General features: G+C 31.6%; 4 protein-coding genes across 6 annotated transcripts; 1 reads left to right on the plus strand and 3 right to left on the minus strand.

Moving 5' to 3' along the window:
* Window positions 1-886: 886 nt before the first annotated feature.
* On the plus strand, window positions 887-3049 carry LOC102600429 (protein HYPER-SENSITIVITY-RELATED 4-like). Its single transcript, XM_006341906.2, has 3 exons — window positions 887-1328; window positions 1495-2128; window positions 2489-3049. Exons 1-3 carry the CDS (start codon window positions 991-993, stop codon window positions 2855-2857), a joined length of 1341 nt encoding a protein of 446 aa, XP_006341968.1. The 5' UTR covers window positions 887-990; the 3' UTR covers window positions 2858-3049.
* LOC102599116 (phosphatidylinositol/phosphatidylcholine transfer protein SFH6) lies at window positions 2592-6499 on the minus strand. 3 transcript variants are annotated; one of them, XM_015306407.1, is made up of 10 exons: window positions 5722-6499; window positions 5120-5294; window positions 4696-4795; window positions 4235-4501; window positions 4081-4158; window positions 3891-3992; window positions 3672-3721; window positions 3482-3584; window positions 3304-3373; window positions 2592-2680 (listed from the first exon to the last, which is right to left on the minus strand). In XM_015306407.1, the coding sequence occupies exons 1-10, from the start codon at window positions 5726-5728 to the stop codon at window positions 2673-2675; spliced, it is 960 nt and encodes a 319-aa protein (XP_015161893.1). In that variant the 5' UTR covers window positions 5729-6499; the 3' UTR covers window positions 2592-2672. The 3 variants fall into 3 exon arrangements, 2 of the variants coding, with proteins under 2 accessions (XP_015161893.1, XP_015161892.1); XM_015306406.1 differs by lacking the exon at window positions 5722-6499 and having other exon boundaries at window positions 5120-5411; XR_001472816.1 differs by lacking the exon at window positions 5722-6499 and having other exon boundaries at window positions 2661-2680; window positions 3469-3584; window positions 5120-5412.
* An 84-nt stretch (window positions 6500-6583) lies between these two features.
* Window positions 6584-10406, minus strand: LOC102600753 (bifunctional nuclease 2). The gene is made up of 11 exons (XM_006341907.2): window positions 10193-10406; window positions 9192-9500; window positions 8593-8763; window positions 8437-8486; window positions 8277-8333; window positions 8136-8201; window positions 7942-8016; window positions 7470-7588; window positions 7191-7282; window positions 6956-7011; window positions 6584-6836 (listed from the first exon to the last, which is right to left on the minus strand). The coding sequence occupies exons 2-10, from the start codon at window positions 9481-9483 to the stop codon at window positions 6959-6961; spliced, it is 975 nt and encodes a 324-aa protein (XP_006341969.1). The 5' UTR covers window positions 9484-9500; window positions 10193-10406; the 3' UTR covers window positions 6584-6836; window positions 6956-6958.
* Window positions 10407-14367: 3961 nt separating this feature from the next.
* Window positions 14368-19775, minus strand: LOC102601100 (transcription factor bHLH110). The gene is made up of 7 exons (XM_006341908.2): window positions 19225-19775; window positions 18324-18903; window positions 17479-17607; window positions 16642-16707; window positions 15535-15600; window positions 15300-15359; window positions 14368-14756 (listed from the first exon to the last, which is right to left on the minus strand). The coding sequence occupies exons 1-7, from the start codon at window positions 19398-19400 to the stop codon at window positions 14613-14615; spliced, it is 1221 nt and encodes a 406-aa protein (XP_006341970.1). The 5' UTR covers window positions 19401-19775; the 3' UTR covers window positions 14368-14612.
* Between the last annotated feature and the right edge of the window lie 3131 nt (window positions 19776-22906).

Genomic DNA, 22906 nt, shown 5'->3' on the forward strand with positions numbered 1-22906 from the left:
CATTTTCTTTATGACTTGTTAATTTGCAATATTTGTTTTACGCGATTTCATTATTATTATTTTTTTGTTGGATATTTTAATGTCATTATCATATTTTGTGTTATTTTCTTAAGAAACACCTTAGATAGTTGTATTTTGGTAAGACTAAAGAAATTTTTGAAGTACAAGTAAATTATATGTTTGTATGAATACTTTACTGGAAAACTCGAAAATCCGGAAAACCCGAAAAAATTTGAAAAAACCCAAGGTTGAAAAATCCGAGTTTTATTGGTTTGGTTTGGTTTATAGATTTAAAAAATCCGACACAAATGATTTAGTTTGATATTTGAAAAACCCGAACCAACCCGGTCATGTACACCCCTAATCTGAAGTAGAAACGAACATTTGGACTCTATATTTTTATCTTAGCATACACTTGGACATTTGATTTCAGCTTCTATTTTGAAATAATGAGATGACATGTTCGAGAAATCTCAAATTCTTCAAAAAGAAATAATCTCATGATAACCGATTCAATATTATTAATACACCTTATTTAGTACTACTATTATTATACACACTCTATCAAATGACTCTTAGATGTATGATTAATTAAGGAGTCTATATGTGTATAATGGAAGACTTTCATCAAATTGCTAAAAAAAAATTTAGATGTTCTCAACATCAATCTATTGAACTAGCAGGAAAAATTACCTAAATACATATTTTATTTTATCATAATTTTTAAAATTTTCTAATATTTTAAAAAATTACAATAATTCCATCTCCGATACATGTATGCATCGATATCTAATTTGAAAAAGAATAAAAATAAGATATAATCAGTTCTCAACACTATGAAATTTACTTTAATTTTTACATTCATTCTTTGGGCCTAAAATTTCACATCATACGGCCCGAGAGTTTTCTGGACATCTATGAACCAAAATTTTCTAGAGATTTCTTGCCTGCCAAGAAGGATCAAAATCATGCAATTTCCCAAACATCAAAATGTTAACAAAAATGGAGTTTTTCGAAACGATGCCGTCTTCTAAAACAATTTTAACGGCGGCGACTTCTCTCACCGCTTCAGTAATTCTTTTCCGATCAATAGCTAGCGACCTTGTACCGGAACAACTCCAGCTCTTTTTTTCTTCACGATTTCAAAAATTATCGAACCGCCTTTCCTCGCAGCTGATTGTAGTCATTGAAGAATCTGAAGGTCTCACTTTGAACCAAATGTTCGACGCTGTCAATGTTTATTTGGGTACGAAGGTTAATGCTTGGACTCAAAGGATCAAAGTTAACAAGCCTGATGAAGACGAAGAGCTCGCTGTCACTGTTGATAGGTAAGTTGGAGGTAAACAGTAGAGCGCCGATTGAATTATATTTTGAACAATTTTTGGTTTAAGTTAGAAACGATGTCAAAATTTGAATTTCACAATTTGCGAATAATGTGTATGTCCAATTTCTAAAGGCTTATCTTAAAAATTTTGAAGCTGTTTATGTGAATAGGCACCAAGAAGTAACCGATTATTATGAAAATGTCAAATTCACCTGGATCATGAAGTCTAGGGGAATCAAACAGAGTGAAAAGAGTACCAACCCGAAGACAGAGCTTCGATATTTTGAGCTAAGTTTTCACAAGAAGCAAAAGGAGATGGCCTTAAAATCTTACTTACCGTATATTTTGAAGAGAGCCAAAGAGATTAAGGAGGAGAAAAGGGTAGTAAGGCTACACACGGTGGATTATAATGGGACTGATTATTGGAGTTCTGTCGTGTTAAACCATCCTGCAACATTTGATACAATGGCTATGGAACCAGAAATGAAGAAGGAGCTGATTGAAGATCTTGACATGTTTGTAAGTAGGAAAGATTACTATAGGAAAGTTGGAAAAGCTTGGAAACGGGGGTACTTGTTATATGGACCGCCTGGTACAGGAAAATCGAGCTTAGTTGCAGCTATGGCTAATTACCTTAAGTTTGATGTTTATGACTTGGACTTAAGAGAGGTGCAATGCAATTCGGATTTGAGAAGGTTGTTGATCGGTTCATCAAACCGCTCTATACTTGTGATAGAAGACATTGATTGCAATGTGGGGTTGCAGAATAGGGAAAATGACAATGACACAACTGAAGATGACAAGGTATTGTAATGCATTTCGTTGACACTTTTTTCAGTGCACAACATAAAAGAACTTCTCACTTCTCCTAAGAAAAGACGGATTCGTTCTTGTTATTCAACAAAGAAGAAGAAGAAACTCTCTTTTATGTGTTCAACGATTATTGAGAAGAAGTACAAATATTTTTCTGCACCATTGAAGCGTCTTTTGTTACTCATGTACAACATCAATTTTGATCTTTACAATGTAGTTTGCATTTGAAGCATGTAATTACATTGATGACTAGTGAAACAAATATAATGGATCTTCAAGCACTAGCATGAATATTAACTGCTAGGATTATACTTTTGACTTGTATTTTGATAAAAAATTCTACAAATGCAGATTACACTTTCTGGGCTGTTGAACTTTATTGATGGCTTGTGGTCGAGTTGTGGAGATGAGCGAATCATAGTGTTCACAACGAATCACAAGGACAGACTTGATCCAGCATTGTTGAGACCTGGACGTATGGATGTGCACATTGAGATGTCACACTGCACTTTCAGTGGTTTCAGAGTACTAGCATCTAATTACCTAAAGACAGAGGAGCATAGACTGTTTAAGAAAATTGAAGATCTGTTCCAGAGAGTTAAGGTAACACCAGCTGAAGTAGCAGGAGAGCTGATGAAGAGCAACAACTCTGACGTTGCACTAGAAAACCTCGTCAAATTCCTTCAAAACAAGGAACATGAGGGTGTGACGAGAAGCTAAGCAACATTGCTGACTAAAAAAGATAAGTCGTTACCACTCCTGTATAGAGTAATTGATATTCTTTCATATGTTAATGAACAATAATATTATTAGCTTTTTCTGATGCTTTTGGAACATAATTACCTCGATTCCATTAATTCTTTTCATCATTGGCCGATCTATATTCATATGCTTGATATGATGTTTCAAAAAGTTTCCAAAATATCAAGATCTTTTATTCTCATACAAGAACACAATGGTATCCACAATAGGACTATATAGAGTAGCAGGAAGGTCGTGGCCAAAACATATAAAGATGTAGTCGCTCATGGAGACATCTATCTAGATGAGGATAGTCTATGCCAATTCATAGATAGATCACAAAGTATGAGCTATGTGACATAAAATTTTCAAAAATAGACAGCATAATTTTTCAATATAAGAAAAAGAAAATGGAATATACATACAATCTGTAGCTGGTTTTAGTTGCCTTGTAACGTTCGATGTTGCCATTGTCTTCTCTAAACACTCTGCTTCCTAAGATCAGAATCAGTTGAGATACAATAAGATGGTGAAGATAAGTAACCACTGCTAGCAATGGTTGTTAACATACTACTAGAAACGTAACGTACAATCCATATTCACCATTGATATCTCCTTGAGGGTTCTCCATGACCCTTTATCTGACCTTAAACAACCACCATCATTTTCACATGTACACCTACCACCTAGAAAATCTGGCAGCTCACTGAAAAAAAAGTTTTCACGATATGTTAAATCGTTAAGAACTCGTATAACATCTAGGATTGAAAAAACAAAGTTAAGAGACAATTACCATTCATCAATGATTTCAAGCAGTTTGCCTTGATAATTGTTGCCAAGAACCTAGAAATTTGAAAAATCAATAGTTCTTGATGAGCAACTTATAAATTGTTCTATTGGACTCATGTTCATCAATCCTCATTTGGGATATAAATGAAACCCTTTCTTCATAACATAATATAAAAGAAACATGAGAAAAACTTGATCATAGGAAGAAAACATGATGCCATACATGAATCTTAGACGTCGTTTCAGGGTCAAGAAAAGGCTTGAGTATATGCCAGAGTAGCCTAAATCCTGGTCCAGCGTTTATAACAAACATTTCACCAAGTGTCTGCAAAATTATTTTGCCAACATTAGATGTTAGGTATCAGTAAAAGTCATGTGTTATAGCTAAGCTAATAAGAGGTATATCAAATTACTTCAGGATAATAGTCATTATCAATCTTCTGCAGCTGCAAAATGACTTCTCGTACAGGTTTCGTGAAGTTCCTCAAACTCTATAATACAGAAAAACGAACATTATGAAAACTGAACAATAAGAGGTTAATAATCCACCAGAAAAGACTACTATACCACTCCTTCAACATCCAAGATGGTAACACCTCTATCAATATGTCTTTTTGCAGCTACAGAGCAAGCAGGAAACCGGAAGGCAATAGACTTCTCAAATTCTTGGACATGATATTTAACATAACGATCCAGAGTAGTTACTTCCAAAAGTTTGTCAACGTTCATTAGTCCCAATCTTTCAATATAAACTGGTCTTCCTTCCCTATCTGTGCCATGATAACCCTGAGGGTAGTTTTGTATAACTTCATCTCTTTCATGGAAGTTGAAATCCTGAGCAAAATATTGTGTATGATCAAGAAACTGTGAAATTTAAACCAAAATGTGGCCGGATAATTCAGAAGAAAACTTTCATATGTGCATAGGAAGATTAGAGCACGTCTAATAAGCCTTAGTCGACCTTCAGAAATAAATATGGTATTACACAGAAAAGATGGAGTACTAGTGTTCGAAAAAAGTAAGTCTACCTTGATAATAGTGTCAGTTCCAAATTCTGCCCTCCATTGAAGCATATTTGTCCACATGAGCTTAGCCATCTGTATATCAGACTTTCTAGCTTTAAGAAATCTGAAATTTTACAGGTCAAAGTTCAAGATCATCGTCTTCTGTCATCACATGAGTTGAGATAAAGTCTAGAACATGAACGCGTGGTGCTTAGGAAACAACTATGGAGTTGGAAAAGCAATTTTCCGTAACTGCCTTGTATCACATGACAGTTGATGAAAGGTAAAGGTTATATTTTGGAGATGAAATGACATGTTTAAAATCATACATTGACAAAAGAGAAGCGTCCAGTTATGAAATCTAATTTTCTGCATCCTACATTTCAAGCAGATGTAAATTAGAGATACCTAATAAGATGATTTTGGTTAAAAATTAGACAAAGGGCACCTTAATAATTTGAGATTATCATCATGCATAGGAGGAAGCAGATTCTCCAGGATCAGGATTTGTCGAAAATCATTTACAAACTCCAACTCCTCCTTTATATCATTTTGTGACCTGATCATCGTAGAATGTAATTGATCTTCGTAGTTTCCATGATCAAATAAAGATCCTTCACCACCTGTGGAAATTTGCAAATTCATACTTAACCATACGAGTACTAAACAGTCACTTGAAAAGGATAACAGAGTGGAGTCAATAACTTAACCATAAAAGCAAAACATAACTTCATGACCAACAAAGGCAAAATCTGACTATCCATAAGTAAAATATGATGAGTATTAAACTATCATCCACAAAATCCTACAGAGTTCGGCTAGGTAAAATTGCGTACACGTTACATCCTCACCAGACTCCTCTTATAGAATACACTGATTATGTTGTTGATTTCTAAGCCTCAATCCTAAATCATTGGTGTAGGCTAATTTTCACATGAAATCGTTATTGTTTTTCTTACTTCAATTCACATAAAATAGTGAATATATTAAATATTAATTTGATTTGAAAAACATAGTAGAGAGAAAATAACATAAATGATACAAAATTACCTGACATTTTCGTACGACTGATTGAAAAATGAAGTTTATAATAATGTCTGCTTAACAGATAAAATGACTGATCTTTTTTTTGACCTGCAACAAAAATATTGAGTATTTGATTACTTTACTTCAAACAATACTTGGAGTTTGGATATGAAGAGAATTGGGGGTTTCGTGAAGCAGTTAAGCTTTTTGATAGTGGTTGGTTTTGTGCTTTTACTGGCGGGAATATGCCGTTGTCCCTTTTCTATTTATTTATTTGTAAAATCCAATTTTTACAAAAAAAATTAGAAAATATTCACTCTAGTAAAATAAATTTCTTGTTTTAAAGAGAAATGACTTTCCTAATAACAATAATAAAACAAATTTCACAAGTATTGTATCCTCTTCACCCTCCAACATATTTTACTTTCCCTTCCTCAATGGATGGATGAAATATTTTTCTTCGTATCGAACATCACTACATTTTTCTAGGATTGATTGCGTGCAAGTTCCTCTCTTAGACTTTATCCTTGATGAAAAAACAAATTGTAGTTGCAGTAGGGTATACCCAAAAAGAGGCTTCAACTGAAATGACATTTTATTTTGTCTATTATTAGAATGATTCTTTGGTTTATTTAGCATCTTCTATTCTGTATTCGGAAACGTCACGGTCAATACAACATGAAGTGAACGGAAGTTCAACATTTTGAGTTCAAATCCTGAGAATAAAAAAGTTTCTTCAGGTAGAAAACACTACCCTTCTAATGAAATTAAGATGTGTACAAATTAATAGAAGGGTAGTAATAGTATATTCAGAAATAGCGCTGACTGACCACTTTTCTACGTTTAGATCTTCAAATTACTACTTAATAAGCAAACGAAACAATATGGACGGCACACTTGATGTAAGATTAACATGGAAACTGAAAAAAACACAGGCATGTCCGAAAACCATAAGTTTACCGGTCCGTCTTACATTAGAATTACAGTTCCATATATACAGATATTCACAAATTATTTTTTTACATAACATATGAAGGGGAGAAGTACAACTGATCTTTGAAGATGCTGACCACATTGGCTCCGATGAATGGCTTTTATATACATAAGTAGTCTCTTTGCTCAAACAACTCTAACCACACCTATGATATCACATGTCACGCAGTCATTCGAATTGAAACATGTTTCAAACGAACAATACTACCATTAGTTTCATGAAAGTTCGTAGCATTGAGGAAAAATGACTGGACAATAGATATACCTGCTATATCCAGTTCCTCTTGGATCGCAATTGAGTAAGCTTGTCCCTCCACAGAGCTGTAATTACCAATGTCAAAAGTGAGCAAAAACAGTTAACCAGGGTTGTGAATTGGCAAAATAACGAAGAAAAAGAATCTCCCTCCGTTTTAATTTGATTTTCTAGGTTTGACTTGACACAGTTAATGAATAGCAGAAACGCCATTCCACACAAAATCTGGACATGTTAACAAGCGCACCTGCATCTCTATATCGTTCTTCAACAGCCGCAATCAGCATATTTCGCACAAGAATAAACTCCTTTGTTTCAATGCATGGCTTGCCATTAGGCCTGACCCACAATACAAGTTGGATTATATTAGTCACAACTCACAACACAATAAGGCATTGTCAGACATCGTTTGGCAAACATGAAGAGTTTCAGCTATAATTTCAAACTACTTACAATATTTATCTCCCAAACAGAAAATAATGCTATTGTTATTTCTTATCAAAATATATACCTAATGGAGGTTTACCTGTCAAGCTCGGTGAACAAGAGACCATCAGAACCAGTAGTGTGCACTATTGGCTTCGGAGATTCAACAATTCTCATACCATCACTATAAGCCAAGTACTTGTTGACTTGTATTGGCACCTGGAATAATTAAACAGCAGAAGGTTTGTTATGTTAGCACTCATTTGGTGCAAGAGCACCATAAAGTTGAATTAAAGTGAGGAAATAGGACTATAGCGATGGGGACTATTGAGGAAAATATGGATGGCATTGTACACAAATTGTATATTGCACTCCATCTGCGGATGGAGGGATCATGACCTCAATCATGAACAGATCATTATGGAACGGATCATGAATTCAATAGTACTTGTATAAGTCAGTTTAGGGTGGATCTTAAGTAAGATATACATTGCATATGTAGTCAACTCCACAATAATAAGGTATCAGTTAGTTCATGTACAAATCAGAAGCTGAGGAGACTAGTTTTTTACCTTGCTTCTCACAGCAATGTTGATTGCATCAGACGGACGAAGATCAAAGCTAATACTCTCAGCATCGTTGTCGGACTGTAATGACAACCATATTACAACAATATTAGAGGTGGTTAAGTTGCATACCCCTAGCCTAAAAATGTACTGAAACGTGAGGACGTGGTCAGTCAGCATAGTAACAACATTTTACACACCTTTGTTAGATATAACTGAGCATAATAAGCCTCATGCACCCTCTTTGTAACTCGAACAAGTTTAACCTTCAAACAGGGGAACTGTCAGATCAAGCATAAAAGATAACACAACTACTGATAGAGCACAAATAACAAGCTTACCGTGTAACCCATCTTCTCAACCATGTCATTCACAACTTGATACATTGTTGGTCTGGCCTGAAACAAAGCCAACATGTGTCTTTTTCAGTAACGGAAATAGAAAAATGCTTCAAGAAATTTGGCAGGATGGCTTTACCAGCACCTAGATAGGAAAACTTACAATTTGGACATTGCGCACAGCTGCCATGAGCAGCGCACTTGGCATCTCCACTGTCATATAAAACAGACATAAGACAGAGAAATGAGATGGCCTTACTTGATTTATGCACTAAGAGACAGTCTAGTCATTAAACAAATGAATGGAATATCTACGTACAAACAATAATAGGGAGAAGAAGCCCTGTCCCGTCTTCCATTCTTAATACAATCGCAGGATGTGGAGCATAATCCGGTAGATGACCTCCTTGTGGATTATTATGCACACATTTCAAATGCCTTCCATCTCTCATTTTGATCATGAAACCATCTGGCCCACTTCGCACTTCAACTACACAAGAAGAATAGGAAATTTAACCCCACATAAATAAGTTACTACCTTTTTTATTTTTACTTATTTAGGGGCAAGTTGGTTGACATCAATCTTTTAAAGATGAGATTGCCTTTTGACTAATGCGAAAGCAAAAGACCGCCAACAGTGAGGTCTGCAACCTGACTCCAAAACTGACACGTGAAATTCGCATAAAAGTTGGAATATTTATAGAAATGTCATCACAAGGTGGAAAAATCATCTCAATACTAAATTAGAATGTTATAATTTATATATATAATCATTATTTCGCACAATGAATCCCAGCATGATCACTAGTGACATTATTATTTGGCACAATGAATCCCAGCATTAGCAATTGTTTTTTCTCAATACGAATCAGAGTATGACAATAAGTAATATAGCACTTGAGAACAAAGTTAGCATACCAGCTTCGACCACGCTAGAGTTCACATAATCTGCGTTGCTTTCATTGGAATTCTCTGCCATGCTACCATTTCCGTCTGATGATGAACTAAAAGTGCATTGTATCACCTTGCTTACTCGTGATCGTGGTTGACGAGCCACGTTAACCCGGAAGCTAGAGATTCCATTAAGCCCCCAGAACCTACTCTTCAAAATCTTCGCCTTCACTACAGAAGAATTGACAGGAACAGCAAACTGACTTGTTTGCTTTCCACGAACAACAGGACAAATAACAGGCCCTTGCAGAGAGCTCATTCTGCCTACTCAGGAATCTACACAGACAACAATTACCTTATAAGTAAGGATCATACACAAAAATCTACTCTCAATCACAAATTACTTATATAGATTCCAGTCCTAAACTAATAAATGCCACTTGTATGAATTCTCTACATCCAGTCGAAAAATTAAACTATATATAGAAAATTATATGCATATATGTAGATGTTGAATCCTTGGTTTACCTCTATATATTTTGAACCCTCCATAAAAATCCTAACTCCGCCACTATCTATGTTCCTTCAATTCTATAAGAATTTGACTTTAAAAACAATTAGGGGTTCTCACTTATCCATTCCATTAACGATAACAAATAATTCCACAAACTACAAGTGAATCCAACAAAAAAACAGAGGATTTCAAAGTACTAAAGTAACATATTTGCTCTAATTCACCAATCAAAACTCAGTTCTGATCATAATTCAAAAGTCAACAACTCCATGGTGATCACTACTTAAGTCTAAACAGTCATAATATTACCGTAAACACAAAATAGACAAAAATAGATTCAATTGTTACACTAGTTCTGCTTAAAATTTCAACTTAACGATCAAACCTTCACCTTCTCCACAGTGATCAACAATTTTAAAAAAAAATAACAATTCAACTTTTTTTACTGATTAATTAAATAGTTTAATCCTCTGATCGATCCAATTGAAGAAGAATAATAGCGTTAGGTACTAACCTGGATCAGCGATCGTAAGCCTTTCAACTTTACTGAACAATTATTATCAGAAAACAAATAAGAAAAAGGAAAATGATATTTTTTGTTGGAGAAAGAGAATTGAAATAATTTAAAGGCGACAAAGAGGTATGGATGAAGGAGAAGATAAATAGTGTGAGAAAAGATAAAGAGATAAACACTTGTTTTTGTGTGTGTATTGAATGAAGAAAAAAAGAGAAATGGAGAAGAATAGTTAAGTAAAGGACTGTGGGGAGTTGTAGATATTTTAATTCCATTGGACAAGGAAAACCACTTTCTCATTTTTCTTTATGGACAATTGTGTCCTCTTACCTTATGACAAAGGAAAACTATATACTATATTGCTTCTAGAAATATAAATAATTTTCTAATTTCTTCAGAAAACAAATACTCCCTCCGTCCCATTTTATATGATGTACTTTGATTTGGCACAAACTTTAAGAAAAATGGAAAGACTTTTAAAACTTGTGGTCCAAACTGAATGATAGAAATTTGTGTGGTTGTAAATCATTTCATTAAGGGTAAAAAAGACATTTTATAGGCAAATTGTTACTTAAAATAGAAATGTGTCATTCTTTTTGGGACTGACTAAAAAGGAAAGTAAGTCATATAAATTGGGACAGAGGGAGTAGATATGTTTCAAAGTGTAGGTATTCATGTGTTAAATATTTAATTTTAGATTTGGTGAAAAATATCAGAGGATGAAAAGGGTAATTATGGTAATTCATAAAAGTAGAGGTTTGTTTGCATAGAGGGGAGGGGACGTCATTATCAAGCTAACTGATAGACACTTCACCTCAATGCCGGCCGACGAAATTAAAACTGCTCTGTAACTGCCACGTGTACTTACACTGGATAAGGGTCCTTCTGTTGTCAATTTAGCACAATTCAGGCCCTTTTTTGTAAACTATTCTGGCTCAAATATTGAGAAAAAGATTATTTATGTCTTTTTTTGTAAACTAAATGTATTTATGATTTTACGAAATTATTTTTTACACTTGGTCAATTATGATTTAATCACATCATTAATCAAAACATTTTTAACAAGAAAAAGGCTTAAATATGTCTCGAGAAAAAGCTCATTTATGTCGTCCGTTAAAAGTTTGGCTCATCGATGTCATTTCAGTTAATAAATAATGACATATATGAGTCTTTTCCTCACACGAAAATAGTACAGACGAGCCAAACTTATAACAGATGATATAGATAAATCTTTTCTCAAAATTTGATGGTAATTAACATATTTGAGTATTTTCCTTATATTTCCTTAAATGTTATTGTTCGAACCCCTTCCCTAATAATTTCTTAAAAATGAAAAAAAAAAGTTCCTTTTTTCATCAAAGAAAAAGGGTTTGAACGTGAGGAAAAATATCTATCTTGTACTTTATTTATCTTATCTTATTATTTGAAAGTCGACTGTTATTTCATTTTAAACACACGATATGATACACTTAAAAGATTAAAAAAGATTAACTTTTTATTCAACTTTATCTTAATAAAAATAATAATAATAACAAGAAGTTTAGAATGATAGAATTTTTAACAAAAAGATTTAAGATATAATTTTTTAAAATTATCTTTTGAAATTGTACAAATATAATATTTGGGGAAGTCATAACTTTCATTAAAATTATGCAAGATATAACACTTCCTATTTTATTTTGATAAAAGGTTTTTTTCTCTTAGAAGCTAGGTTTTTCATAAGTTAATTCTTGGTGGGTGTAAATAAATAGTACTCCCTCTGTCCCAATTTATATGACTTACTTTCCTTTTTAGTCAGTCCCAAAAAGAATGACACATTTCTATTTTAAGTAACAATTTGCCTATAAAATGTCTTTTTTACCCTTAATGAAATGATTTACAACCACACAAATTTCTATCATTCATTTTGGACCACAAGTTTTAAAAGTCTTTCCATTTTTCTTAAAGTTTGTGCCAAATCAAAGTACATCATATAAAATGGGACGGAGGGAATAGTAATAAATGGAAGAAGCTTAGCTTGAAGCAAAATAGCTGGCAAAGGATCAATAATAATAAAATAATATTCATTTAATGATATGAGCCAATGAGAGACTAGTTCAACTATGGCGGCTTTTATTACTAGCCAAGCAATGTGTTGGATTATTATTTTTATTTATCCTTTCTAATTTTATTGTAGCTTTGATGCCTTTGAATTTTACTTGGATTTTTTTATTCAATTCAATATCGACGAAGTTGTATACATTCCAAAAATGCTTTACTCATACTTTAAAATTAAAATAAACCAAGAAAGAGTATGTTGTAAGCAAAGGTAACAAGGGAATATTATATCGATCAAGCAAGAGATGAATATAGAATCTTTTGAAGTTGTTAAATTAGTGTTTTCATTAGAATTTTGAGGGATTTGAATAAGTATAACAATAATAGGAATATAATACAAGCAAGCATGAAGTTATCCTTTCTTTACACGCTTTCATTGAAAAATTATATTATATATATACAATATACATATACTATATTTCGGCCCTTCATTTCAATTGCGGAATCACTGCCACGAGCCCAGCCCATGTGGCCTGTACTTCAACCCCATTATTGGGCCGGTTGGTAGCCCGCCGGTAGAAACGCATGGAGCTGGCCTTTTATATATACTCTTTAAAATTTAGTCAGTTTATAAAAACTACATTTAAAGTTTAGTCAATATTCAAATCGCTCCTCTTCCTTATATTTATAAGTTTAAGACTTCTCAGATCAATCACCCTTAACTTGGTTTCAGCGGATAACTATATCCTACATGACATAATACACTAAGGATGTGACACAAAATTGTCATGTAGGGTGACATGTAAGACGAATGTGTCAAGTTGTTCAATTTTATATAAGTTTAAGCGTCTACTTGTACACACTCAAAGTTAAAGGTTATATTTGTCCGTTGATGTCAAGTTAATGATCATGTTTATGTATTATGTCAAATTTAACTCTAGACTCTCTAAACTTTAAAGTCTCAAATGAAAATCTCATACCTTCGGATTTGAAGTTAGGGGTTGACTTCTCCTCGAAGGTCCCAAAAGTTTGAACAATAAACCTGAAGTTTGAAGCTACACTTTGACAGCTCAAACTTCAAATCTAAACATCAAATTTATTTGATTATAAAGCGGTTAAAGTTTAATTTGTTTTTTATCATCAGATATTTAGAGAGAATTAGCACTAAAATTGTAGTCTATTAAAGCAACATTATTTAGTTAGGTCTAGAGTTCCTAACTTCTTGACGGAAACCATAAATGTATATAAAGAAGAGCAACTTTCACATATAGCAAACATAAAAATTATATTTGTATGTTATAGATATAGTTTGCATAATTGCGCTCCATAACAAATTTTATGTTTGCTATGGAGCTTTTGATTTGTATAATTCGCTAGATACATCCAATTTATATACAATTTTTTTAGTTTTGTATAAATTCATTTATACAATTGGATAATTTGTATATAAAACATTTGCTGTAATTTGTATATGTACGTGTTCTTTGTATAAGTGTATATGTCAAATCTATATGCAAATCTCTCTCTCTCGCTTTATACAACACAAATTATACATTGTAATTTGTATAATATGTGTTTGTATAAAGCGAGAAAGAGAGAAAGACAAAAGAGAACTGGGCAGGGGATGATCTATATTTGTATAATTATAAGTGTATAGGACGAAAATATATGTATTTGTATTTGTATATATATTTTTCTCTCTCTTTATACAAACACAAACACATTTTGGACATTGTATACCGAATGGGTAATTGTATACCGAAAATGGCTAATTGTATACCGAACTAGATGGCAAAAAAATGGGATGTTTGCTGTGAATTACAAATAAAATAAACTATGACTACAACATTTAATTTGAATTAATAGTTTGCTATTTCATACAATTTTCCCTATAAAGAACTACTTTATTACTCATTCCGTCCCAATTCAAGTGGCATAATTTTCTTTTTGATTTGTCTTTCTACAACGCAAGTTTAAAACTGTATGATTTAAAAGATTATGCACACATCTTCAATTTTACGACTATAATATTCAAAAATCTCTCTTTATTTCTTAAATTATGTATTCAGTCAAATTAAGACACTTAAATTAAAACGGAGAAAGCACGTATAGAGAAAAAAAATTTGCAAGTACGATGCTAAATGGGAGCATTAGTTACTTTGAATTCAAATAAGTTGCATAAAGTCATAATAATTAATAATATGAAAAAGGTAATGTTAAAAACTAACAAACCATTAATGGATCAAACTTGGTCTATTCTACAATAACATAACAGTTATGTTTGTTTTTTTGTTTTTTCAGAATGACCAAGTTTGCTCCATTAATAAAGCAAAAATCATAAAATTACATAAAGAAAATGACGTGGCCAAATTAAACTCCTAATTTAAGTGCCTCCAGTAAAATTAGGGGGTGGCCAAACACCTCCTCCACCTTCAGTAACATAAGTTAAACATGTCAAAGGCACTAAACACAAACCTCTGCTTCTAAGATCTCTTTTCATTTCTTCATTATTCATCTCTCCACCACCCTGCACCCACCATAATAATACCAATATAGTATATATGTCAGTAAATGACGTGTTCGTTGCCTTTCAAGATATAGCGTATAAAGAGAAAGATAGTCGATCCTTAATATCTTTCGGAACAATGAGACTATGATATAACCATTGATACGTAACACTATTTGATTGAGCACAAAATTTAAAAGAAAAAAAAAGAAATATTTTTAAAACTCGAGTCTTGAGGTCTAAAACAAAGGTAGATAAATTTTTGGAGTTGATACTTTTTTAGTTGCTTACTCAACTAATTTATAATAGTTATTTTCCCTACAAAATCAATTTCTTTGATGAAAGAAAAATGACTTTCTAAGATAATAACTATTTCGTTGAGTTACCATATGAGAAATATTGTTTGTTATTAAGGGTAAAATTGAAAAGTTAAAGTTCAATTATAATAAAGAAAAATATCATTCTTTTTCAACTGACTAGAAAAGAATGAGTTTCACATAAATTGAGACAGTGAGTAGAATATATATATATATAGAGAGAGAAGAATGAAGTTATATATCTTACTCCATGCAATGATCTGCTGGCTTTGCTTCGTGATGATTTCATGTATGGCACACTTAGTGTCTACAGAAAGTAAGTGAAACATGATCAATAAAAAAAATAATCTCAAACCCTAGCTAGTGAAAATAAATTATGTATCTTGAAGCAAAGCGAAATTATAAGAAAAATATGACAACAAAATACGAAGCAAGTTCGAGCTATATATATTATGGAAGGTGATAACGGTATAGGTAGGTACCTCAACTTGGTTTTGAAGAAATTTGATATAACCAATAGCTTCCATTAGTACAGATGCTGTGTCCGTCTGCAATATTTTCACATGCAAAACATTTTAATTTACTTGTCACACATATATACTTATATATGTGTCTCTCTAAATAAAATAAACTAATAACACAATGCAAGTATAGTATAGTTGTAGCAACTTTAAGTAATATAGACGTATGGTGGAATAGTTGTGATCCCTTTATTTTAATCAGAGATTTTGAGTTTAAACTTATGAAAATGTTAAAAATCATGTTGAGTATCGCCTTCAGAAATGAACTCTTCAATGCATGAGTCTAGATTTAGTTGGACTCTAAGTATGTGGTACATAATTGAAGTTTTCGCCTAATTCACTATGAAATATTTTGGTTGTGCATGCTCGGATGAAAAAAAAAACTTTTTAGGAATATAGTGAGTTGTGATTTGTGAACAATGTTTTTCTCGGGGTTATAAATACCCTAAGCATGCACTTTGTTCACTGTACAATTCCATGAAATTCGTGCTATGTTTGAATATTTTGACGCCAAAACGACCATCTAATTCAACCTTACTTTTTATTCTGAGAATTTCATTATAATTTCTATATGTTAATAGTGTGGAAATTTTCTTATTACTATGCTAATATTAGTGTATAAGTTACTCAAAATTATTTTACTAATGTCTTTTGTGTCTGTATAGTCATCTCATGTAACGATGAGATTTAGACTTAATTAGATCTTTATCGTATATGATCATCAGTCTCATCTAAAAATTTAAACCGTTAAGAACACTTTTAATATATTTTCTTACTTACTACTATTATCTTTTCAACAATGTCATTGTTGTCGGTTCAAGTTTCGTTCTCAAATAAATTATTTCCCCACCACTCATTTATTTTTAATTATACTATCTAGGTCCAAACATTAAGATAGTGAAAGGTCTCTAAAAATCATTTTCACTAGCAATTTAAGATACTGAGTACTCTCTTTAAGGCAATTATAATCAAATGACCCAAATTTAAATTCATTGTTAATGACATGATAATGTTTTTACATAATGTAATAAACGGACTAAAAAAGAAAATAAAAGACAGTATATATACCTTGCCAAAAGGTGCTACCAATTGTTGAAGAGCTGCTATTCTATCTCCTAATTTCTCCTTTCTCACCTGCATTATATTCCAATAAAGCAAAATCACCCTTTAAATTCCAATCAAAAGTTTAGTTTACTTCCTTTGATCCTATATGTTAGTTTATCGTTTATATGCATCGACAGTATAAATAATTTTTTCATCTTATACCTGCAATAACATAAAATAACTCTTTATATCAAATGTGATACGATAACATACATACTATGAGTTTTACTTTTTTTCATTAACTTGTTATAACAGATAACATGTGTATATGTGTATCGTATTTAAGATTATAAATTTCATAGATAATCTAATATTATTATTTTTGCACGGTCGATGTATATAACTTAATAAATTACCTTAAAGGGTGGACATGATGCGCGTGAATCAACTCTTGATTTTTTTGGTGCATTTTGAGGCCCTTTATTAGTCTCCAAAGTATTGCTGGTCCTTTTAGCTTCAGGCATTCCATTACTAAAGGCTGATATCTTCAAAATTCAAAATAATAATAATAAAGTTAATTTTACACATTTAATCATATCAATCAAAAAGACGGACTCATTTCTGAAGAAAGTGAAAAAATAAAAAGAGATAAAGAGCCATATATGAATGTATAAAGCTGAAGTAAACTTTAATATGAAAAAAGAATGCCTTTCTCTTTTCTTGCATATAATTATAAAAGTAAAAAAAAAAAAAAAAAAAAAAAAAAAAAAAAAAAAATAAAAAAAAAAAAGATTATAAATTTCATAGATAATCTAATATTATTATTTTTGCACGGTCGATGTATATAACTTAATAAATTACCTTAAAGGGTGGACATGATGCGCGTGAATCAACTCTTGATTTTTTTGGTGCATTTTGAGGCCCTTTATTAGTCTCCAAAGTATTGCTGGTCCTTTTAGCTTCAGGCATTCCATTACTAAAGGCTGATATCTTCAAAATTCAAAATAATAATAATAAAGTTAATTTTACACATTTAATCATATCAATCAAAAAGACGGACTCATTTCTGAAGAAAGTGAAAAAATAAAAAGAGATAAAGAGCCATATATGAATGTATAAAGCTGAAGTAAACTTTAATATGAAAAAAGAATGCCTTTCTCTTTTCTTGCATATAATTATAAAAGTAAAAAAAAAAAAAAAAAACTTTCCCAATTCTCTTGTAATTAAGAGAATCACAAACAATATTTAAAGGAAAATGGATATTATATTATTTGGATTAATATCTTGCAATTAATTCCCTAATTAGAAATTATATATTTTTCAATGCAAGTATATATAATTACTAACAATATTATTAAATTTAGGTTAAAATTGCTTATCCCGACTTGCTAGTAACATAGTATGAACAATGCACACATTAAATGCATGCAAAATTAAGTAAATATTTTTTTTAAAAACATGATATATGAGAAGAAGAAGAGAAATTTGGACAATATTTGGTTGAAGCTCGGAAAAAAAAGTAAAGTTTTAATTCAAAGGCCTGATATAAATTTCACTTGAAAAACGTTTGAATTTTTAATTTGTAATTAAGTGAAGTATCACTTAACATATTTCACTAGTATTAGAAATACTGGAGTTCAGTATTCGCATATAATGATGTGAATACTGAACTCTAGAAAATTCGCAAAACATATAGAAATACTTACACTTGTGGAGCTATTTACTGGACTTTCACTTGATGAATGCTGAAAATGATTTGTTGTTAAGCCATAGGTTTGGCTAAAACTCCCTCCATATCTTGTAGAATTGATGAGATCCAATGGCTGTAAATTCATATCCAAAGAGCTACAAGAATTTGCTTGATGATTTATATTCAAATTGGACACATTTATTGTGGGATATATTTGACTAAATCTCCCTCTATTAGTACTAATACTACTAGAATTTGAAGAATAGAGAAGATTATTGTTATTATTATTATTATTATTATCTCCATGATAAAGTTGAAGCCCAGTATTAGAAAGTGTACCAAGCAAAAGCTTAGCATTCATATCACTCAATTCTCCTCCTTCTTCTATACTTGATGGACTTGTCAACATTTGAGTAAATTTTGGATATGAATTTTCGTGCTTAATGTTATTATTAGCCCATTGATGAAATCCCAAATCTTGAGTAGTACTACTCATAGAATTAACTAGGTTTAATGGATCACTTGATGATGAATTTGTAGTATTGATGATGTCTCCACTAGAATATGAATTAATAAGACCACTTCCATGACTGTTCCTAAATAAGCAAAAAAATAAAAAAGATTAGATAAAATCTAATTAACACTATTGCTTTTGAGGAAAAGTAATAATTAATCAAAGTTTCAAGATTGTAAATATTGGTCCAAGGAAAGTGAATCAAAGGGATTACTATACTTTAATTTCTATTTGTTACACATCAAATCAAGAAAAGAATGTCAAAAGAAAAAAAAAAGATATTAGGAGAAAGAAAAGAGAGATTCTAATATTCCAAAAACTTATCATGATAATATAATGGAAGTAGCCAAAATATAATCATTCATATGAAACACTATATGACTAAATAATAAAGTGGACTTACAAGATAGTAGTAGTAGTAGTAGTACATGGGGTCCAAGTGTTTGTTGTTGAAACTCCTCCATAGCAAGAATTATTAGAAGATGAAGAAGAATTTGGAGAAATACCAATAAGAGGAAATTGATCTTGGAATTGGAGTTGATGATATTGATATTGTTGATGGAGATTTGCAGGCTCCATAATTAAACAAAAATAATAATAATATGAGAAGTTTTGCTTCTTTTTTTTAAGGCACTTGAAAATCCCAAGATGAAGAATAATTAAAAAGCAAAAGTACTATATACTACTCAAGCTTCTTCTCCTCCTCCTTCTTACCTTCTTCTCTCTTAAAAAAAAAAAAAACCCTTAAGCTATAGTTAGCTCCTCTCTACTACTATATACTATACTATATAAACTCAAAAGAAATTAAACCTACATAAATTTGACATCTTCACTTTTTTAGCAACTTTTTCACCATATAAGTCTTGTTCTTACTCATTCAATATCTCAAAGGGGTTTAAAAGCAACCTTGAAAAGAAAGAAAACAAGCAAGCAAACAAGAAGAGATAGAACCCCTAGCTATAGCTCTCATAATATAATAAGTATATATATATATATATACTCCCTCCGTTTCATTTTATATGACAGTATTTATCTAGACATAGATTTAAAAATAAGTATTTCTGAATTTTGTAGTTTTAAACATGTCATGACAGATACGTAACTATAGAAACGTTAAGAAGGTGACTTTACATTCTTTTCAAAACAGACTAAAAAGGAAATGGCGTTTGTATTAAAATAAAACAAAAATGAGTATATAAGGTATACTATAATGTATTCTATTTTTTTCCTTTTTCTGCCAAACTTTATTTTTTTGCACATTCACAATATATAAAAAACGAATTTCATGTCTCCCACTCTTGTCTCCAAGGGCATCATACTGTATAATACTTAATTATATTTTTGTATTTTATTATTTTTTTGGTGGAGGGGTAGGGTGGGTATTTAGGGGTGACTGCAATTACAGGGAGATGATTATAATTCCCTAAGGTTATGATTAAAAATGTCTGGCGCTGCTGCCTTCAATCCCAAGGCTTTGAATGAAAAAAGTGTATTTGTGAAGAGAAATGATAACAAAAGGGCCATATTTCTTTTGATTGTTATTTCTCTTTCTTTGATACCCACATCTTTTCTTGACAAGTCTTTGTAATTGTACTATATATAACTCCCCTTCTTGTTGGTATATATCTATATATTAAAATTAAAACATAACACAAAAGTATTGTTGTGAAAGGCCAAATTGGATATGCTTATCTTTCCATTATTCATGTGGTCCATGATACTAGCTATATACATTTGTTAGTTTTCTTTGTAATTAAAAGTTGTATAGTAATAAAAAGCTAAGGAAGAACATGCACCATAGGCTATAGAGTAACTCTTTAAGTTCAAGTTTGGTGGTCCAATCCTTGCTATATAGTAGTGTACATATAATTGTTGATGATCTATTGGAAATAGGTATAATGTAGGCATGTCTTGTGAGAAGTGAAATTGGAGCTATCCAATTGTGACCCGTCCAAAGACGGAGGGTGGATAGATAAGGGCGAGTTAAGAGAAGGACTAACAGATTAGCTTCTAGGTTGGCCAGGTTTTGAAGAAAACTTGCGCGTGACATTTTAGGCGAATCTCATATTTGAATAAAAGAGGAAAATCATGTAAGCTTTACAAGGTATTGCACAAGTCCACATGCCATGTGGGCTTTTGGGGTCAATATGGCATAGCCGGAGGGACAAATCCATGACATAATTAACTTCATGTGTCACGTATAAGTTCACATGATATGCACACTTTTGAGGTTAATAATGGCATAGCCGGAAGGACATCCGTGATAGGCCTAAGCCACTACAAGAAATTCCACTTTTTATGGAGATCAATAATATCATTAAAAAAATAGTGAGCAAACATTATACGTGTCATGACTTTGGGTCGTGACACTAACATTTTGATTTTGTATATACTTTTCTTTTCTTGGTTTAATTTATTCATCTGATATCCAGAAATTACTCGTTCAATTAATTCAAATTCGCACACCACATAGGATCCATTTAAAGAGAACCAAAATTATTACTAAGAAAAACTCAAAATATAAAGAAGTAAATTAATTGTAATTTTTCTCGAACCATAGACATAGTTTAGGACGAAAAGATCTCATCCAATTTAGTTTATTTCACATTTTCACGCGACTATAACAAGATCCTTATCGGATGAAAAGATGCATAGTTTCAAAATACTACAAGGACAAAATGATAAAATGTTTTTGATTACGTTCCAGAGTAGAACTAAATGAGAACCACATCTAGGTCTCAAGTGTATGAAAACAACGTGTACGTAATAAAAATAGATTGATGAAGAAGAATGAATACATTTGTATAAACCCAAGAAGAATGAACAAAATATATAGAGAAGACTAATGAAACAAAATATAATGAGCAAATGGAGGGGACCAATATATATTATTAATATTGGAGAAATGTCATCATATACTTTGCATACTTCCATTTGCTAAAAAATGTACTACTTTTTTTTCTCAGGAGAAGTAGCCCCCTATGGGACATACCACGCTATGTAACTACCAATTTATAATGATGTCAATTTGACCTTTCCATGACATCAATATTCTACAATTTAATTTATTTTATTTTTGATATATGATCTAAAACTATTTTCTATAGAGATATTTAATCAATACAACATCACTTTTAACTTGTTATATGGTGATCGTCCGTAATCGTTTTTTAAATTGGGTTTTCATTTTTGATGTTTAATTAACAATGATATCAAAGTCAATTGATAATACGCATGATGGTTTGTGTGTTAGGAGCGGTGGTCTGAATCCTAGAGGGATATGGTGTCAGCTGTGTCTAATGAAGTTGTTGATTCTCTTGCGTAGACGATATATTATTATGTGTTAATTGTCTAAAATTATTTTCTAAAAGCATGGAAGTTTAAATTTTGTAATATGAAGAGATGCTAAAAAACATTATATTATCTTTATTGTACGTTAAACCTATGTCACCCCCAAAAGTTTTTTATAGAAGAAAATCCTAGATTATCAATAGAACATAACTTAAGTTGTCAGAAATGCTAATAAATTTATAGATTAAACAGGCTCTCTCATCTATTAGATTAAGTTTTTGAATTGAGCTTTTCTGGTAATAATGATATCAGAGTCATTCGATACACGTATGATGTTTTATGTGTTAGGAGTAATGGCTGGTGATTATGGATATAATGATCATAAAAATAATTGAAATAAAATATCTCTTTATGGACTTTATTCAAGTTTTTAATGATCAATAACTATTTTGACCAAATACATATAGTTACATTTTTAGGCAAATTACAGAAATCACATACTTTTAAGGCAAAATTACAATCTATCCCTTAAAGGTTTATAATTACAGAAATCCCTCAAACGGATACAATAATATAAGCGTTGATACATTAATCTGGTGTGCGAGATACATTAATCGTTAAGTAAGATACATTACATTTTATACATGATACACTAATCTGATGCGCGAGATACACTAATCTGATGCGCTGATACACTAATCTGATGCGCGAGATACACTATTTGATGCGCTGATACATTAATCTGATGCGCGAGATACAATAATATAAGCACTGATACATTAATCTGATGCGCG

The sequence above is a fragment of the Solanum tuberosum genome, unplaced genomic scaffold (assembly GCF_000226075.1).
Source record: "Solanum tuberosum cultivar DM 1-3 516 R44 unplaced genomic scaffold, SolTub_3.0 scf00032, whole genome shotgun sequence".
Taxonomy (NCBI): Eukaryota; Viridiplantae; Streptophyta; class Magnoliopsida; order Solanales; family Solanaceae; genus Solanum; species Solanum tuberosum.